This window comes from Micromys minutus (genome assembly GCF_963924665.1).
Source record: "Micromys minutus genome assembly, chromosome: 32".
In the NCBI taxonomy this organism is placed as follows: Eukaryota; Metazoa; Chordata; class Mammalia; order Rodentia; family Muridae; genus Micromys; species Micromys minutus.
This window is the reverse complement of record NC_137967.1, coordinates 19,571,530-19,590,058: the sequence shown is the minus strand read 5'-3', so window position 1 is coordinate 19,590,058 and position 18,529 is coordinate 19,571,530. Positions and strand designations below refer to the sequence as shown.

General features: G+C 56.5%; 3 protein-coding genes across 7 annotated transcripts; 2 read left to right on the top strand and 1 right to left on the bottom strand.

Annotated features, from left to right (window-relative positions):
* Window positions 1-108: 108 nt before the first annotated feature.
* Window positions 109-2,328, bottom strand: BLOC1S3 (biogenesis of lysosomal organelles complex 1 subunit 3). Of its 2 annotated transcripts, none has more exons than XM_080908305.1 (2): window positions 2,238-2,328; window positions 109-1,570 (listed from the first exon to the last, which is right to left on the bottom strand). In XM_080908305.1, exon 2 carries the CDS (start codon window positions 1,559-1,561, stop codon window positions 974-976), a length of 588 nt encoding a protein of 195 aa, XP_080764431.1. In that variant the 5' UTR covers window positions 1,562-1,570; window positions 2,238-2,328; the 3' UTR covers window positions 109-973. The 2 variants fall into 2 exon arrangements, with proteins under 2 accessions (XP_080764431.1, XP_080764432.1); XM_080908306.1 differs by lacking the exon at window positions 2,238-2,328 and adding an exon at window positions 2,078-2,207.
* A 296-nt stretch (window positions 2,329-2,624) lies between these two features.
* TRAPPC6A (trafficking protein particle complex subunit 6A) lies at window positions 2,625-9,475 on the top strand. Of its 3 annotated transcripts, none has more exons than XM_080908442.1 (6): window positions 2,625-2,722; window positions 7,916-7,983; window positions 8,137-8,254; window positions 8,671-8,754; window positions 8,868-8,961; window positions 9,286-9,475. In XM_080908442.1, the coding sequence occupies exons 1-6, from the start codon at window positions 2,639-2,641 to the stop codon at window positions 9,402-9,404; spliced, it is 567 nt and encodes a 188-aa protein (XP_080764568.1). In that variant the 5' UTR covers window positions 2,625-2,638; the 3' UTR covers window positions 9,405-9,475. The 3 variants fall into 3 exon arrangements, with proteins under 3 accessions (XP_080764568.1, XP_080764567.1, XP_080764566.1); XM_080908441.1 differs by having other exon boundaries at window positions 9,192-9,358; XM_080908440.1 differs by having other exon boundaries at window positions 8,671-8,760; window positions 9,192-9,358.
* Window positions 9,476-12,269: 2,794 nt separating this feature from the next.
* On the top strand, window positions 12,270-18,255 carry NKPD1 (NTPase KAP family P-loop domain containing 1; the record flags this gene model as incomplete). 2 transcript variants are annotated; one of them, XM_080908389.1, is made up of 4 exons in its annotated part: window positions 12,270-12,360; window positions 13,292-13,741; window positions 15,279-15,410; window positions 16,451-18,255. In XM_080908389.1, 4 exons carry the CDS (start codon window positions 12,270-12,272, stop codon window positions 18,253-18,255), a joined length of 2,478 nt encoding a protein of 825 aa, XP_080764515.1. The 2 variants fall into 2 exon arrangements, with proteins under 2 accessions (XP_080764515.1, XP_080764516.1); XM_080908390.1 differs by lacking the exon at window positions 13,292-13,741.
* Window positions 18,256-18,529: the final 274 nt, after the last annotated feature.

The window sequence follows — 18,529 nt, the reverse complement described above, 5'->3', positions numbered from 1 at the left end:
AACTAAATCCCCAACCTCCACCCCTAACTTTCAATACAAACCCTGACTCTAGTTGACTTAAGAACAAAACAGCGTGTCAGCTGGTAGTCGAACTAAGAGGGTAAATTTTTAAAGGGGACAGAGATATCTAAGAATGTGCTAGTTTCTTTATTCCTTTTGGAGCAGGGTGGTACTAGGAACGGAACCCAGGGTTCTGGTAATACGCTAGTCTCATCCCGCTAACCAAGCTGCCTCGTTAAGGAGCCTAACCTCTCAGAGAATCCTCATTAAGACGGAGACAAAAGAAGCCAAAAGACTAAAAAGCCAAGACCCAAAGAAGCAAAAAATAACCTATTATCCTCGGTAAGAAGCAAAAAGAACCTATTATCCTCGGTGCCCGTAGAGGTCGGAAATCCAAGTCCTTTTAAAATCCAGAAACCGTGTGTGGTAGATTTCTATGTGTGGAGTCGTCTCCTATAGCGATCGAAACACCAGGGGGTGCTGCCCCAGACCCAAACGCCAGAGAGTTAGGGTTACTACCCAGACCTAGATTGGTCTGCATATGGCCACGATGGTGTAAGAGGAAAGTATTCTCGGATCAGGAGTGATCATCATCATTTAGGGATGTAAACTAGAGGGATACTCCCACACCCCCAAAGCCTAGACTAGAGTGGTTCAACAAAAGAAAGCAAACCCCAGACTTGCCTAAGAGTAAAGCTGAATTTAGGAAACAGGACCAGAATGAAGAGGTGGGAGCTAAGCCAAGTGATATCCACAGAACCTGGGCCGAGTCTTGGGTTGTGGGATCACAGAATTGTGCTAAGAATTTAATCGGGCCAAACCAATGAAGATGCTAGAATCCGGCTTCTGTGGGCATTAACCAAAGCTACCACGCACTGGAGGCCTCGGTGATCCAGGAACAAGACGGTCAGACGCCACAGGTGGTACGAATGTCCACCAAGAGGCAGAGTCAAGTGGGGGACACAGTAACAGCCTAGGCTCTCGGTCCCGGGTCCTGCTCGGGTTCGATGCCTGGCACCCCTCGAATGTCCGGCAGCAGGCGACACCCAGCCACGATATCCAGGCGCTCGGCCAGGGCGCAGAGGTCTCCGCGCGCCAGACGCACGCTGTGAGCGGCCGCCAGCCCAGTGGCCTGAGCGGCCGCCAGTCTCCCGGCCAGGGCGGCCACATCGCGACCCGCACGGCGGTACACGCCGCTCACCGCAGCCGCTACGTCATGGTCCAGGCGCGTCTGGCTCTCAGCCAACCGGAGCTGCAGCAGCGAGCGCGCAGGCGCTACGGCAGGGGTCTCCTCGGTGCCCCAGGTCTCCAGCGCATCGCGCTGCACCACGAGCGGGGGCAGGCCTCCCGGCGCGGCCGTGGGTTCGGGCTCAGGCTCGGAGTCGGTCTCCGCCGCCTCCCCGGCCACACGCAGCCCCGTGAGACGACCGCGCGTCGGGCCCGAGGGACCCAGGTACAGCTCCTCCTCGGACGAGGACGCAGACAGCTCCGAGTCGGTCTCCGCCGCTTCCCCGGGCACCACTGTCCCTGGCCGTCTCCGCCGACCCTGAGAAGACGCCATGGCACGGAGCTGGAGAAGAGGAATTACGAGGACGTGAGATCCTGAGTCCCAGTCCCTTCACGCCACCCCAGCCAGTCCTGGCTCGGCCTCAGTTTCCACTTGTGTGCACATGGTAACCCATGTGCATCTCTATCATTCATATCCTGGGAAACTGAGGACCGGCCAGGCAAAGCCTTGGAATTAGGAGAGATGACTTAGCAGGAGAAAGGCATTTGCAGCCAAGCCTCATGTCAAGAGTTTGAATCCCGGGACCCAAATGGCGAAGGAAGCGAACTGGGACCCGCAAAGTTGCCCTCTGACTTCTACACGCGTGCTGTGGGACGCACATATACATTAAATAATATAAAATAATAAGGCCTTTAATTCCCAGCACCGGAGGAGAGACAGGAAGATCTCTGTGAGTTCGAGATCAGCCTGATCTACAATAGTGCCAGGCCATCCAGCACTACATACATAGTGAGACCTTGTCTCAAAATAACGCTGACAGTAATAAAACAGTCTTAAAAGCTTTGTAACCAAGAGTTCCCAGAGTCCGCCAGCACAGGCCACACCCTCCACTGTCCTCCAGGCCAGCTAGAACTAGGCCGCATCGCCTCCAGGGTGAACACAGAAAGGACGACCGCCCGAAGGGACGCTAAACTAGAGCCACCGACACCAGAGTCCCGGAAGGCCATACCCGGTCTCCGAAGCTCCGAGCCCGAGGGATCCGCCGCCTGGCGGAAGTGAGGCGTTCTCGCCGCGCATCGTCACGTGAGTCGAGGTCTGGCCAATAGGAGAGCAGTTAGACTAGCCGCTTCCGCGTTGTGGGTTTATTTGTTTGTTTGTTTGTTTTTAAGAAAATTCTGTGAAACCCGTGAATTTGTTTTTTTAAATATAGACCCTCACACGAATCAGAGACTCAGCCAATTGGATGTCCGAAGACTGAAACAGGGAGGGAAGCGAAGTAAGGGCGGAAGACGCTAACCTGCGCGGCCAAGGCGGGGCTAAATCAGAGCACCAATCATATCGGACCTGCCTCTCGAGCTGACCAATGGGAGTGGGAAGCGCTGGCCAGGTGTATGGAGCGAGAGGCTGCGCATGGCGGACGCAGTGCTGTTCGAGTTTCTGCACACCGAGATGGTGGCAGAGCTGTGGGCTCCAGACCCGGACCCTGGCTCGGGGGTGAGCGGCATGCCGTAGCCTCGGGGTGGAGTAGTGGGGTGTGATCGAACCTTATGGCAGGGTCCTTGCTGAGGCGGAGCGAGATGATTCGGGGCAAGGCGCTCAGTTCCAGGCCTGGTCCTGGGGCGCCGCGCCGTTGATAATTAGAGTAATTGGCTGTTATTGGGTTCGGATGAGGACTCGCCTCACCACCCACTTCGTGTGCAACTCCACATCTTAATCTTCCTATCCTTCCGTTTCCTCCTTAGAAAATGTACCCGTTCCCCGTCTCATCTGTCCCCCTGCCTGTGTGCTGGGATTAAAGTGCGAGCTGATCGCGCTACTCCCCAGCACACAGTGAGTGTTTTAGTACGGATTTGTCCCAGTAATGAGAAAAGACCCCACCCGGTGATGTGGAAGGTGGTGCTGGGATCACTGAAATTTGTAACTCATAATAGTTCCTGCCACTTATGTGTTCTTTTGTGCCCTTCCTGTGTGTCATACTCCCATTGTCCTCCCAATTGTCTTTCATCCCATCCCAGGGAGGTCACCTAGAGGCTGCTTTGCGCTGAGGCACGTGAGGCAAGGGAGAGCCTGCTTTCTTTCTGTTCTGTGTCACCTTGACTCTCAATAAAGCTCACAGAGCTTTCTGTGAGCCTGCACAGGTAGGAGTTTGCAGGAAGCTGTCCTCGTGGCTCCAAACTGCTGCCCCTGTGTCCGTACTGGGACTCATACAGCTGAGATAACAGAGTTGTTGGGAACGTAACCTGAGCATCAGGTCTCAGGCACTTTCCTGACTTTATAGGCTATAGGGCAGCTTGAACTACCATGACCACGCCAGAGTTCAAGACTTGCTGTAGAGACTGCTCTGCTCCCTCTTTTCTTGCTTTTCTTCCCTGAGTATCCCCCACACCAACCCGACTCGAACGGTTCTTGAAGTAGGTTCTCACTGTATAGCCCAGGCTGGCTTCTGGTGAACCTACTGCCTCTGCCTGGAAAAGTCCTGGGATTATGGGCCCTCCTTGTGTCTGGTTTTCATGCTGTGCCCCAGTGTGGTACAGTCATCCCAGAGTGCTGCGTCCCTGGAGTCAGGATCCCTCATCTATATACTGTTCTACTCTCTAACACATGATCCTGCCGCCTACGCTTCTCGAGTGCTGGAATTGGAGGCAGAGATGTCTTTTTAGTTAATTACAGCTCTAATGATTATTTACAAACTTTTAAAAACTTTCCTAAACAGTATGTTATAACTATTTAGTAATTACATTGTATTAGCATTATAATCATCTAGAGAGGATTTATAGTCTATAAGAAAGCTAGGGCGTGGCTCAGCAGTGAAGCTCCAGTACAGAAACCCCCAGTGAGGGGCTGGGGGCGTGGCTCAGTGGTAGAACCCCTGCCTAGGATCCCCCAGAGAGGGGCTGGGGGCGTGGCTCAGTGGTAGAGCCCCTGCCTAGAATCCCCAGTGAGGGGCTGGGGGCGTGGCTCAGTGGTAGAACCCCTGCCTAGAATCCCCAGTGAGGGGCTGGGGGCGTGGCTCAGTGGTAGAGCCCCTGCCTAGAATCCCCCAGTGAGGGGCTGGGGGCGTGGCTCAGCAGTGAAGCTCCAGTACAGAAACCCCCAGTGAGGGGCTGGGGGCATGGCTCAGTGGGGCTGGGGGCGTGGCTCAGTGGGGCTGGGGGCGTGGCTCAGTGGTAGAACCCCTGCCTAGAATCCCCCCAGTGAGGGGCTGGAGGTGTGACTCAGTGGCAGAGCCCTTGCCTAGAATCCCCAGTGAGGGGCTGGGGGCGTGGCTCAGTGGTAGAGCCCCTGCCTAGAATCCCCCAGTGAGGGGCTGGGGGCGTGGCTCAGTGGTAGAGCCCCTGCCTAGAATCCCCCAGTGAGGGGCTGGGGGCGTGGCTCAGTGGTAGAGCCCCTGCCTAGAATCCCCCAGTGAGGGACTGTGGACATTGCTCAGCAGAATAGCACCTGCTTAGAATTGCACAGCGATGAGCTAGGTTTCAATCCTTAACACAAAAAAAATAAAGCAAGATCTGTGGGAGACTGTGTGTGGGCCATATGTAAACACCCCATTTCGTAAAAGGACTTTAGCAATTTTTACCTGTAAAGGTCAAGTGCTCAGGTCCTTAGAACAATACCTGAAGCAAACGACTTGTCTTGGTTTTCAGGACTGGAGTTTTGGAAGCTGCACAGGCCCTGGGGAGAATCAATAACAAAACCTCAGCCCCTCGCTTCCAGATTGTGTCCCTGGGTAGGGGCCTGCCCAACCCAACTGATCTTGGCTTTTTACTGTATGTCATGTGTCCCAGCACGGATCACGTTTCTCCCAGTATGCTTTCTTTATGAAGAGCCTCTGTTTTTCCCCACCATGAGCACGTAGCTGCCGGGGTCTGTTTTTAGGGGCAGTAGAGCCCTGATTTGTCCCCTCCAGGAGAATAAGAGACTCGAAATAATCCAAGAGCTGTGCTGTTCCCATGTCAGCGAGATGTCTGGGACAGGGGCTTCTTTCTCTGCCCGGTGTCCCTGCCTCTTCCCCTCTGCATTCTACTGTCCCCTCTCCCCTGACCTTGTCCCCTCTCCCCTGTCCTTGTCCCCTTGCTCCTGACCCTTCAGCTCAGCAGATACTTAAATTGACCCTTGCCCAGGGACAGGCAGAGAGGGAGGCCAGCAGTGACCTCAGCTGTGTCTCTGTCACCATCACTGAGTAGGATCGCCCGTGTGGGAAACTAAAGCCGATGCCCAGGATGTCCACCCCAGGGAGTGTTCAGTCTGTGGAAGGAGACTTGAGCTCGCTGACGATCCTTCCGGCCCCTCTGCTCTCTCGGCTGAGCTGGTGAGCCTGCCCTGTGTCTGCAACCAGAGTGTCTGGGGGCACCTCCTGTGGACCTGCCACTGTTGTGGTAAATATGTAATATTAACTGGGGGTTTCTACCCCACCTTGGATCATTTTGTTCCCAGACAGAAGACACATTTCTATTTATAATAAGCCTTAATCCGCACTGGGCAGATAGCCACCCTCTGGCAGTGGAGCTTGGGAGACAAAGAGTTGGACTTTCCTTGTTTGTCACCGTAGGGAACGTGGACACAGGTGTGTTCCTTGGTGGTAGAGTTGGTGTGGAGGGAAACAGTGGCCCCCAGCTTCCAGGCTCACTGACCACCAGGCAGTTCTGGGTTCCAGAATCTTGGAACACAGCCATCTTCTTTTACGGGGTTCTTTCTCCAGCTGATGGCTTCACATTGGCCAGGGCTGTCACTGCCTTTGATGAACACAGATGCTGTGCAGGGCGTCACAACAAGACAAATTGATTTGTGGCTTGAATGTCCCCTGAGAGTCCCAAGGGACAGTTACTAGGGCTGCTTTCCTTTTGCACGCAAAGAAACCAGGACGTAGACCCCATCTTCCTGGTGGAGCTCCTATGTGTGGCAAGGCACTCAGAACACCAGCACAGAGGTGACTAGTTCAACAGGGGTCTCCCAGGTGCTGCCCTACAAGTCATAGTGGTGCTTGTGTATGTATGTGTGTGTGTGTGTGTGTGTGTGTGTGTGTGTGTGCGTGCGCGTGTGCGTGCGCGTGTTTGTGCGCGTGCGCGCGTGCATGCACGTGAACATGCACCCTTGTCTGTCTGCCCTCTCCTCCCCGAATGATCAGGAGGAGGCTAACAGAGCCCCCCTCGCCGTATTCCTAGGGGAAGCCTTATCTTTGTTGGGGTGCTGGCTCCCCAGTGATGTGACTTTAATTACATTCCTTTGTTTTGTAGGAAGTGGGCCACAGCATGAATATGAAGGTCAGGGGCAGCTTGTTGTTGAGACGGGGTTTCCCTGTGTAGCCCTGGCTGGCCTGGAACTCACTCTGTAGACCAGGCTAGCCTCAAACTCAGAGCCACCTGCTCTGCCTCCCGGTTGCTAGAATTTAAGGCGTGTGCCATCACACCTGGCCAGAGGACTGCTTCTGGTGCTCAATTCTCTCCTGCCATGTGACTCCAGAAAGCAACTTGGACCTTCAGGCTTGGGAGGAAGCATCTTTACCACTGAGACATTGTGTTTGCTTTGTTTGTTTGTTTAAAGATTCACTGATTGACTTATTTTATATAAGTACACTGTAGCTGTCTTCAGACACACCAGAAGAGAGCATCAGATCCCATTCCAGATGGTTGTGAGCCACCATGTGGTTGCTGGGATTTGAACTCAGGACCTCTGGAAGAGCAGTCAGTGCTCTTAACCGCTGAGCCATCTCTCCAGCCCATATTTGTTTGTTTTATTTTTTATTATTTTTGAAGTTCTAGTTGCCCTGGAACTCACTCTGTAGACCAAGCTGGCCTTAAACTCACAGAGATCCACCTGCCTCTGTCTCCAGAGTGCTGGGTGTCCCATATGTAGCCCCAGCTGTTTATGATTTTATGTTTCTTCTGCCTTGGCCTCCCAAGCAGTGTGCTCATAGGCCTGTACCCTGTGCCTGGCCAGTTGACACCTTGATTTGAGATGTAGATGCCCTTCACCCATGCCCCCTCCGCTGAGCTGGCATTTCCTTTGAACTTGGTGGTATTGAGGTGGACTGAAGGTCTCGGGAATACTAGGTGAATACCTTTACTGTCCAGCCGCGTCCCCAACTCTTTCCTGTAACTGTGTGAGACGGGGCCTCAGCCCGGGCTTCAACTCACTCTGGCTGAGGATAACCTCATGCCCCTGGTCCTCCCACTCCCAACTCCCTGATGTCAGGTCTACAGGGATAGCCTATCGTCTTGTGTTTTTTTAAAGATAGGTTTTGGCCCTGTTGCCCATGCTGATCACAAATATACTCCGTAGTCGGGTACACATGACCTTCCCGCAGCCGCCGCCCAGAGAGTGGGAGTGACAGGTGACAGGCATGTAGTGGCTTCATTACCCTTCCCAAGCCCAGCTGGCCCTAGTTATCCAATCCCCCCTGAACCCCACCGCTCACCACCCGGTCTGAAGGCAAACAGCATTCCCATGGACACCTGCCCAGCCCCTGACTCCCTCCTGCTCTGGTCACTCGTGGCCTAGGTAAACTTGGCAGCCAGGCCCCACCTCACAGGAACAGCATGGGGTTGGGGACCTAACCTGGGCAGGAGACCAGCACTTCCTCCAGGGATCTGATAGAAGGATCTGGAAGCTGGGCTTTCCTGGTCAAGGTATTGAGAACTGGGAAGAAACCTGAGCAGTGTCCTCCACAGCCTCCCTTTCTTGGCCGTCTAGGGAAAGAAGAAGAGCCTGTCGGTCCTGGAGGGCCTGGGCTTCCGCGTGGGCCAGGCTCTAGGTGAGAGGTGAGAGCCAGCCCCACCTGCCTTCCTCTGCTGCTTGGGAGGGTGGGCAGACCTGAAATTGGGTTTCCTGCTCACAAGACCTAGGGTGGGGAAGGTTTCCTGGGCCCACTCATGTATTGTGTGGGCTCAGCTTCCTTCCACGTCCTCATCCAGGCTGCCTCGGGAGACACCGGCCTTTAGGGAGGAGCTAGATGCTCTCAAGTTCCTGTGCAAAGACCTGTGGGCAGCCATGTTCCAAAAGCATATGGACGGGCTCCGCACCAACCACCAGGTGGGTGTGTGAGCCCAGCTCTGGCTCCTGACTTCCGAGTTAGGGGCACTGGGGACGCAGGAGGCAAGAACCCTGGGCTGGCATTACTACCTACCCCTTCTCCCTGGAGCCCCTACGGGAAGCCAGGACTACAATGGGTGGCAGGGCTACTTCTTCAATGTCACCTGCCCCTTGGGAGTGATCCCTCCACAGTCAGCTAGTGGCCTTGACACGATGGTTCTTGTCCCAGGCAAGTCCCCATAGTCCCATTGAATCCCCATACTGCGGTCATTCCCTGCCACCACATCAAGGGCCAGAGATTCAGCTTCCTAATGTCACATGACCAGACAGAGTGTCCCACGTGCCTCCAAAAGATTGGGGTCTCCCCCCCACCCCCGCTGTTCATACCCAGCCCCCAACCTCTTTTCTGTTGCCAGGGGACCTATGTGCTGCAGGACAACAACTTCCCCCTCCTTGTCACCATGGGCTCGGGGTCACAGTATCTAGAGGAAGCCCCCAAGGTATTGGTGAGGAACAGGACGTGCCCATCTGCCCACCCCTGCTAGGCCTCTCCCGGGGCTGGGGTCTGGCTCCTCCTCTTCCCACAGTGTTCTGCCCTCCACCCCCACCCCAGTTCCTGGCCTTCACCTGCGGCCTTCTTTGCGGCACCCTTCATACGCTGGGCTTCCAGAGCCTGGTCACCGCCTCCGTGGCTTCCCTGCCTGCCTGTAAGTCACTGGGGGTTGGGTGCTTTGCTTCCCTTAAACGTGGTGTCAGTGTTGGCTTTGGGGCGGGAAAACAGATCACCAAAGTGTTGGTGAGGTGAAATATGGACCAATTGGGTAGGACAGTACTCCTGTGACCCCACTCACTGCCAGGGCCACCCAGGCTCTTGGTGCAGAGTTGGGTGAACAGCTAGCCCTTTCATGGGCTTTCTGTCTTGGCCCTTCTGTTCCAGGTAAGTTCCAGGTGGTGATCCAGAAGTCGTGAGGACCCCAGGCTTGCCCTGCTCTAACGTCATCCTCAGAATATGGCACCCGGCTCTGCCTCAGTGTCCACCTTTGCCTGTGACCTTGAAGACGGAGCTCACAGGCTCTGGGGAGGTCACATGTGCTTCAGACTAGGGACTGAAAGGACTGGGAGGGTCCCGGGAGGTGGGACCATCCCATGAGTTCAGAATGGGCTTGGAGGGACATTAGGATGTCACCCAGACATGTTCAATAAAGGTTCTTTATGTGGAAACAGATCTGTGCAGTGGCTTATCACACATCCCTCCACACCCACACCCACCCTGTGAGCTCTAGGTACACCTGGCTCAGCTCAGAGGCTCTGCCAGCCAACAAGTCCAGGGCTGCCCCCAGCCCAGCAGGTCAGACCCGTCACCCCATTCTGATTGTATTTGTAGCATCTGGGGCTGCCCTTGGACTTAAGCCTGGATTCTTTTTTTTTTTTTCCCCCAAAGATTTTTTTTAATTGTATGTATATGAGTACACTGTAGCTGTCTTCAGACACACCAGAAGAGGGCATCAGATCCCATTCCAGATGGTTGTGAGCCACCATGTGGTTGCTGGGATTTGAACTCAGGACCTCTGGGAGATCAGTCAGTGCTCTAACCACTGAGCCATCTCTCCAGCCCTTAAGGCTGAATTCTATTGCCTACTGCTGCATGGGTAATCACCCAGGCCCAGGGATTGCAAACTGAGGTGACTGAAAAGTAACAAGGGCTTCTGGCTCTCCTGTTAATTTAATTGTGTGTGTGTGTGTGTGTTCTCGAGCTGAATCTAATCCTCTGCAAGAGCAGTTGATGCTGTTTACTACTGAGCCATCGCTCCAATTTGCCACTCCTAAGACAATGCCTCTCAGGGTGGGACAGATGTGTCAGAAGATTGTTGCTCTTGCTGAGGACCCTGGTTAGATTCCCATTATCCACACATCACATCCACCCATAACTCCAGTTCCAGGGACCTGATGTGTTCTGACCTCACATAAACTCAGGCAGGTCTCATGTAGCTCAGGTGGTCCTGAACTCATAAATGGTCCTGCCTCAGCCTCCCAAGTGATGACAGATGTATGTCACCAGGCTCAGCTGTGTCCCTGTGGGTAGGACATCCACCTCTGTGGGGTTTGTGGTCCAGATGCCATGTTCCTTAGCCTGCTCCTCCCCAGTCTCCTACAACTAAACTCTTTGTCCCCCAACTGGCATAGTGACCCCTGCCTGGTCAGCTCCACCCTAGTCCCCTTTCAGGACCCAGCAGCCTCGGATCTCCCTGTGCGCAGGAGCTGGCATGCCACGGTTCACCTCTACAATCCCTGACGACTCCCAGGGGACAGTCCCTAAGGAAGGGGCAAGGAAAGAGTTGTACAGTTTAGTGTCCCTTTGCCCAGCACCACCTTGATCCTATTAGACACAGGGCAGGGCCCCGCATGTCACCACCTACTTTCAACTCCCCACTCTGTGTGGTCTGGTAGGGCAAGGGAGGGGCTTTGTGTCTCTGGGCCTCAGTTTTCTCCTCTGTGAAGTGGGCACTACCACAGCTTTGTGGGATGTGATGACAAAAGGGGCTACTGAGTGGCCAGGCTCAGGAGCCACTCCCTACATGTGCCGTTGCCAGGGTACTATGTGAGGCACCCACCCACAGCAGCACCTGGTAAGTGGGTCACCCAGTGCTGTACCCAAGGGCCAGCCCCAGGCTGGGCGGACTCGTCTGCTTGACAGCTTCAAAAAGCAGGTGCCTGGCTTATTCAGCAATGAGGAAGCTGAGGCCCAGAGAGGTGAAGTCACTGGCCCACAGTCACTCCGCTGGGCCACAGAGGAACTGGCAGACTGTATCTATTTGAGAGTCATTCGGCCTCCTCCTTACCAGAAGAGGTGCCCAGAAACCTGGTGTGAGGGTTGCTGCGGACTCTCCACCCCTCCTGAGTTCATCCTATCGGGCACCCAGTCCTAGAGAGCAGCAAGCCAGGCGCCTGCCCAAAGGGCGGGGACACACGCAGGAGAACCGGCCGAGCGGGCGCCACTGGGCTCCAGCCAGGCCTGCGCGGGGCCACGGGCAGGCAGCCGGGGCGCGGGGCCGTCACCAGGTAGGTACTGAAGGCTCAGACTGGGATGGGCGCGGGGGGGGGGAGTGTGCGGTGGCAGGTGGGGCCGCTGGCCTGGCCCCCAACCCTAATTACGCAGATTCTCTCTCGTCCGTATCTTCCCCAGCGCAGCTTTGATTCATTATCCAAACGTGTGACACGCTGCCCCCCAGAGGCGGCCCGTGACTCCGCAGAAGGCCGCCTGTTTTCCCAGACCCCCCCCCCTTCTCTCCATCTCCTTGTTTAGTCCCCCGTTTGTTTGTTTGTTTGTTTGTTTATGCTTTTGCTTTGTGAGAGAAGGTCTCACCACGTGGCTCTTTCTAGCCTCAAACTCACAAGAGGTCCCCCCAGCCTCTGTCTCCTGAGTGCTGGGATTAAAGGCACGAGCCACCGTGTTGGGCAGTTCCTAACTCTTAGACTTCAGTCTAGCCTGGCTGGGTTATGCTGCCTCAGCCTCCTCTATCCCTCCCCCACCCACCCTGTAACCTCTGCACTCCCCGCCCGGCCCCACAGTCACCCCCAGCCATCTGGCCATTGTCTTTCATGTGACATGAAACTTCTCGATTCTGTGCTCACTCCAGTGACCCAGGGAACAAACCCCCTCTCAAAAAAAAAAAAAAAAAAAAAAAAAAAAAAAAAAAAAAAAAATCTTAAAAAAAATGAATGATTACATTGTGGCTGTCTTCAGACACTCAGAAGAGGACACCAGATCTCTTCACATGGTGGTTATGAGCCACCATGTGGTTGCTGGGATTTGAACTCAGGACCTATGGAAGAGCACTCAGTGCCCTTACCCACTGAGCCATCTCTCCAGCCTCCCCCTTCCACTGCCAATCTTTACTGTGCTTTTTGCCTGTCCAAGGTGGGGGCGGGTGGCGCATCTTAGAACCAGGGAACCCACCACACTAAACACTGTGTCCTTCTCTACAGAACCGGGCTACTGAAGTCACGGCCCGCCATGCATAAGAACTACAATGTGCACTTCACCAAGAATGCCCGGGTCCCCAATGAACGATACTTTTTGGATCCCGAGTTGGGGCACCAGAAAGGTAAGGGTTCATTTTTGAGGGGGTGGGTTGTGGCAGGTGGGGGGGGGGAGGTACTGGGTGCTGAATTCATGCACAAAGGGAGAAATGGGCTCCAGGGAGAAAAGCCACAGGAGCCAACGGAGGCACAAGCCTGAAGTCCCAGCTTTTCCCAGGCTGAGGTTGGAGGATTGTTGCAAACTCCAGGCTAGCCTGGGCTACAGAGTGAGCTGGTCTTACTGAAAAGGGCTAAGACAGGGTCTCACTCTATAGCCCAGGCTGGTTTTGACCCAGGTTCAAACACTCCTGGCCCAGCCCCTCATGAACCTGAGACTACAGGTTTATGTCACCTTGCCTGTCTTCTGTGGAGTCCAAAGGTTGAGTGTTCATCAGGGGTGGGAGCAGGGGAGTCCTGTCTGCTAATCTCCATGCTATATTGTAGGAGGAGGGAAGGCAGCGGGGGGTGGGGGACCCCCTGGGTGTGTCTGAGTTGGTGGCTCAGGGTTCCACAATGACCAAGGCAAGTAAGAAGGGGACCGTGACTTCCTATTAAGACTGTCACAGACGCCTGGTGTCTGGCAGCTCAGGGCCCACCTGCAGTCTCAGCTCTTGGCCTGTCCCTCCCACCTCCATGGTCACCTCTCTGGCCACTGTTGACTAGACAAGCCCTCAACCATCCTCATCCTGAGATTTTGCAGGGGGACCCCATTGGCATACAGGAAATTAGTCTCAGGATTTGGGGTGTCCTCTCTCTGTCCTCCCTGAATAGCACAGACCCTGTGTGTTATGCCCCTGCCCTCCCCTGGGTCCTTTGACCCCCTTCTCACTTCTGGGGCCACTGGGGCTCCTACGGATGCTCCAGTCCAGCCTCAACAAACAGCACAACCTGGTTCAAGCCAGTGTCCCCAGGGGGACCGGGACTCAGTCCCAGTCACCCCCACTTCCTTCCTTCCAGGATGCTGCCGTCAGTTGTACCAGGACCCGGTGGCCACTCACACCCATGGGCCCTATCAGCTGTCCCCCCAGGCTCACTGGCAGCAAACCTACTGCAGCCACCGAGGTGGCGGCGGCTGTCGCCGGTGTCCCCAGCCCCTCATTCTGCAGCGACAGCGGCGGCAGCAGCAGCAGCGACAACCCCCACCCCTCCCTTCCAGCCCGCTGCGGCAGCGGCTCTGTCCAGTTCACGGGGCCCAGAAGGGGTCACCCGGGATCTCCGCTGCCCGCATGGGACCAGCCAGCGCCCCGCAGCCTGTCGCCTCCTCACCCACCGCAGTGTCAGCCACAGCCAACAGCGGCCCAGCCCTGCCCTCTGCAGCCGGCGCCCTCCTGGAGCCCAGCGAGCCCACAGAGGCGCGGCCCCTGCCTGCGCCCGCATCTTGCGGCTCCTTCACCTCCTACGGCGCCGGTGCTCAGCCCAGGCCTTCCTTCTGGGGCTACGTCCCTATCTGCCTTGCTTCTGCCTGGGCCTTCTGTTCCCTGGCTGGCACTTTGGGCCTGTCCTCACTCCACACACACTCTGGTCCCTGTCAGGAAGGTGTTCATGCCAACTCCTGGGTGTCTGCCTCAACTATCGGGGTCCCTGACTTCCGGGACAGGCCTGTGTTTGGTGCCTCTGCACCCTTGGCTGGGGACCTGCCTTTGCTGTCTCTCTTCTTTGGCCTCCCTCCACTGGCCCACAAGGCCAGGGAGGAAAGGGGGCAGGGGGTGATGAGGACCTGGGGCAGCTTGTTGGCCGGCTCTGGTGCTGGGGGTTGGGAAGGGTGACACAGGTGGAGAGTGGAGGTTAAAGGGGAGAGCACTCGGTGATGGGGGTGTGGTCACCTGATACAGCACAACCTAGGAAGACAGCTCAGTGAGGAGTTGTAGGATCACTAGGTGACAACCACTCTGAGGACAAATGACAGTAGGAAAGGGGGCCCTAGGCTTGTAATGGGGACATCATACCAGACCTCATTAGGGTACAACCCAGAAGGCAGGGTCATATTTGGCACAGGCTCTGAGGTGGCCTGCTCCAGGCACAGCCAAGGAGAGACAAGCATAGGATTGGGGTGTCCCTCGGAGAATGGGGCCAGGAGTCCATCGGGAGTGGTGGTAACAGAGGTGAGGGCACCTGGATGCAGCAGTAATGAGTGAGGAGTCACCTCATGGCGCCCGGGGCTGGGGTGCCCATTTCATACCCAGGAAAAAAGAGGCTTAGTCGAGTGAGATCACCCATTGATTAGGCACGGCTGGGGACAAGGCCTGCCCAGACAGGTCACTGTCACCTCAGTTTGCCTTATCCCATGCTTCCTCCTGGCTCTGCTGCTGTCCCATTCCGCAGCCCACTACGCCCCATAAGGCTGACTCAGCTTCCATGATTGGGCCCACCTTTTAAGACACCCTAATTCTAGGTTCAAGAAGCAGTTCTCAGGGGACAGGGTGCTCCCTGAAGAGGGGACATTATAACGCTTGGGCCTGAGGTTCTCTGGACGAGGAACTTTTGCCTAAGTGGCCATTGGATACACAGACATTGACTAGTATCCATGACTCTGGATCTGTGATTCCCCTAGTGTCCTGTCACAAGAAGCTCACAGGCCTGGGGAGGGGGCTCTGGAGGGTGTGAGGGTGTCTTGGCAGCTGAGGGTCTTGTGCCCCAAGAAAAGCCCATGAGATTTTCCTAGGAGAAACACAGGCATGTGAGGGGCTGAGCAGGCCTAGAGATATAGGACCAAGATAGCCATATTCCATAAGCCTCTGGGCCTCGGAGCTGAAGACAGAACGGGGCTAGCACCTAGAAGAAGCAGAGAAGTCCTTCCATGTAGGGTTTTGACCTGGGTCACCTTGGGGATGCAGGGAGGAGGATGCAGGGGCCAGAGAAGGGCTGAAAGCATGAAGACACACGGGAGGAAGGAGGGTGGCACTCAACCAGTCCCCTTGACTCAATTTCCCTTTCCTACCCCTAGACATCCTGACAGAGGATGATGTCTACTGCAGCTGTCTGGCTAAAACGTTGTGTCACGTGCCCGTCCCCGTGACAGTGGGTTTCTACGCTCCCTTCGGCTGCCGTCTTCACTTGATGTTGGACAAAATCATGAGTGAGTACCTGCGTGTGTTGAGTGTGGGCGGTGGACAGGAAGCACGGTTTCAGGTCCCTGCCCTGTCCTCCAAGTCACACCTGTTTCCTGTCACCTCCATCCCCACCAAATCCACCCTGACGAACTTTCCTGATGGACACACAGTTTCCCCACAGTAGCCCTGGTAATGCTCAGCCCATGGCTGCAGCTCAGGCCCTGCTGATGTCCATTTGTGCCCCCCGTGCTGTGACAAGGGTGCAGAAAAGGATGTCTCTGAGTTCCAACCTTGGGCTAGGTCACGGGCAAGATGACTGCCCTGATCACTCATCACGGGCCTCGCATCCTGACCCAGAGTACTCACCACCCATTGCTCGGATGCCGCCATGGCCTCCTTGGCGTTTGGGAGATCCAAGAATGGTCAAGAGGATAGCGAGAGCCCTGCCCTCCCTGGAACACACATATGTGTCTTCAGACACCAAGAGTGGAGCCTAGTCACCGGCAGGCTCCCTGGAGAAGGGGCAGTCAGCCCGAGACAGACACAGGCGGTACCTGTTCATTCTCTTCCCACATTTCACCCATTCATCCATATATCCATTCATCTTGTGCCAGAGCATTTCATCCATCCATCCAGCATCCGTCCATCTATCCATCATCTATCCATCATCCATCCATCCATCCATCATCCATCCATACATCCATGTGTCCAGTCGTCATCTTGCACCTAGGCATTTCATTCATTTGTTCATGTATCCATCCATACTCTCATACAAGAGCATTTCATTCATTCGTTCATCTACCCATCAATATTCTAGTACCCAGTCATTTCATTTATTTCTCCATCTGCCCAACTCCTGGACTGGCCACAACTTAAGGCCCTGTCTTCCTTGTGACAATCCAGGCTGTCTCACACTCCTGCCTGGTCCTGACTCTTTCTACCTCCCTCCTGTCCTCCTGGAGAGGTCCCTACTTTCTATCCTTAACCTCTAGGCCTCCCCCTTCCATCTGCATGCACCACCAGCCTCTCCCCGACAGTCTCTGACACCTTCCCTCCTTTCCCCCAGCGCTGATGCAGCAGGAGGCGGCGCAGCGTGAGAGCGAGGAGCTGCAGCGCGTGCAGTGGCAGCCACGGCGCGTGCGCGGCTGGGGCGTTCCGCAGCTGCTGTGGTTCCTGGTGTTTCTGCAGCCGGTGATCACCGAGCTGCACCTGCGGCGCAGGAACGTGCGCTTCCTGTTCATCCGCTTCAGCGCCTGGCAGTACGCGGGCACCGACAAGCTGTGGGCTGGGCTGGTGACGACGCTGTGCGAGGGCATCCGCCACCACTACGGCGCGCTGCCCTTCAGCGTGTACTCGGTGCTGGGAAACAAGCCCAGTGGCCCGCGCGAGGGCCTCTGCCATCGCGAGTGGCACTGTCGACGTCGCGTGTGCCTGGCACTGCTGGCGCTGCTGGCTGCGCTGTGCCTGGGCGTGGGGCTGCTGTACCTGTCGCTGGGAGGCCACGCGCCGGGCCACACAGAGCGTGGCGTGCTCAAAGCTCTGGGTGGTGCGGCCACCACGCTGTCCGGCTCCGGGCTGCTCATGGCCGTGTACTCTGTGGGGAAGCATCTGTTCGTGAGCCAGCGCAAGAAGATCGAGCGCCTGGTATCGCGTGAGAAGTTCGGCAGCCAGCTGGGTTTCATGTGCGAGGTGAAGAAGGAGGTGGAGCTGCTCACTGATTTCTTGTGCTTTCTGGAGATCTACCAGCGACGCCGCCTGCGCGTGGTCCTCGAGGTCACCGGGCTGGACACGTGCTACCCAGAGCGCGTGGTGGGCGTGCTTAACGCCATCAACACTCTGCTGTCCGACAGCCACGCGCCCTTCATCTTCATCCTGGTGGTGGACCCCAGCATCCTGGCCGCGTGCCTGGAGAGCGCGGGTAACATGAAGGGCACAGCCGACAACGGTTACCTGTTCCTCAACCGCACGGTCACGCTTCCCTTCTCGGTGCCGGTCATGGGTCGTCGCACCAAGTTGCAGTTCCTGTACGACGCGGTGCGCAGCCGGGACGATCTGCTGTTCCGGGAGCTGACGATCAAGATGCAGCCGCAGAGCCCCGGGGACTTGGGCGCAGGTGAGGGCACACAGCTGCTGGCGGTGGAGACGCAGGCAGACTCCGAGCGCACGCAAGGGCGCGTGGACGCGGAGGCGGCGCGGCGCATCCAGGAGGCTCTGTGCTGCCTGCACGACGAGGGCGACTGCCTGTACGAGTACGTGCCCGACAACGTGGTGTCCATGCGGCGCATCGTCAACACGGTGCCCATCACCGTGCGCCTGCTGCAGCAGCAGCAGCACCAGCAGCCCGACCGCGTGGGACCCACGCCGCGCCACGCGGTGGCCTGGGTCGTGCTCGCCAATCAGTGGCCTTGTCGCCTCAGCTGGGTGCTGCAATGCCTGGAGGACCGGCAGCAGGCAGGGGGCGCGCCCGAGGGGCGCGCGCGTCTGTGGGACGTCTTCTGCGACAACAGCCGCGAGCTGCACACCATGACCGAGGCCTTGCAGAACGTACTGGACCTGGATGGCGACCCCGAGCTTTTTGAGCGCTTTCTGGGCACTGATTTCCCCTTCACCGTGGCCGAGGCGCAAAGTTTGCTGCGCTGCACAGTCAACCTGGACCACTCCATCCGCCGTCGCATGGGCCTCATTAGGGCCGTCAGAGCGCTGAAGCCGCCCAGCCCGCCCAAGTCCCCAGCCCAGGATGGTCCCCAGGCCAGTTCTAGAGCCACTATTGCCGCAGGCACGTCCCAGGCGGGCCAAGGATCAGGACACAGTAGAAAGGCACATCAGACCCGGGACCGGACACATGGGGTCAAACCAAGGCCGATGGCCTAAGTCCTTCAATTTCAGGCCGCTTCGGTGTTGGTTGGAGAACATCAGTCACGGGGGGGACAGCAACATCCCGCCTGTCCTGATGAGGCTGTGAGGTCAGGGCTGGCTGGGCTCACAAGCAGTGGGGTAGGGGGATAGCCACACACCCTGATGACTTTGGAAGCCAAAGGGCGGCAGGTACTAGCTTCCTGGAGTAGGGAGCTGCTACACCAGTGTCTGAGTGAACAGAGGAGTCGGTGAGGAACATGGGAGTCAAAGAAGCAATAAAGGAAGCTGT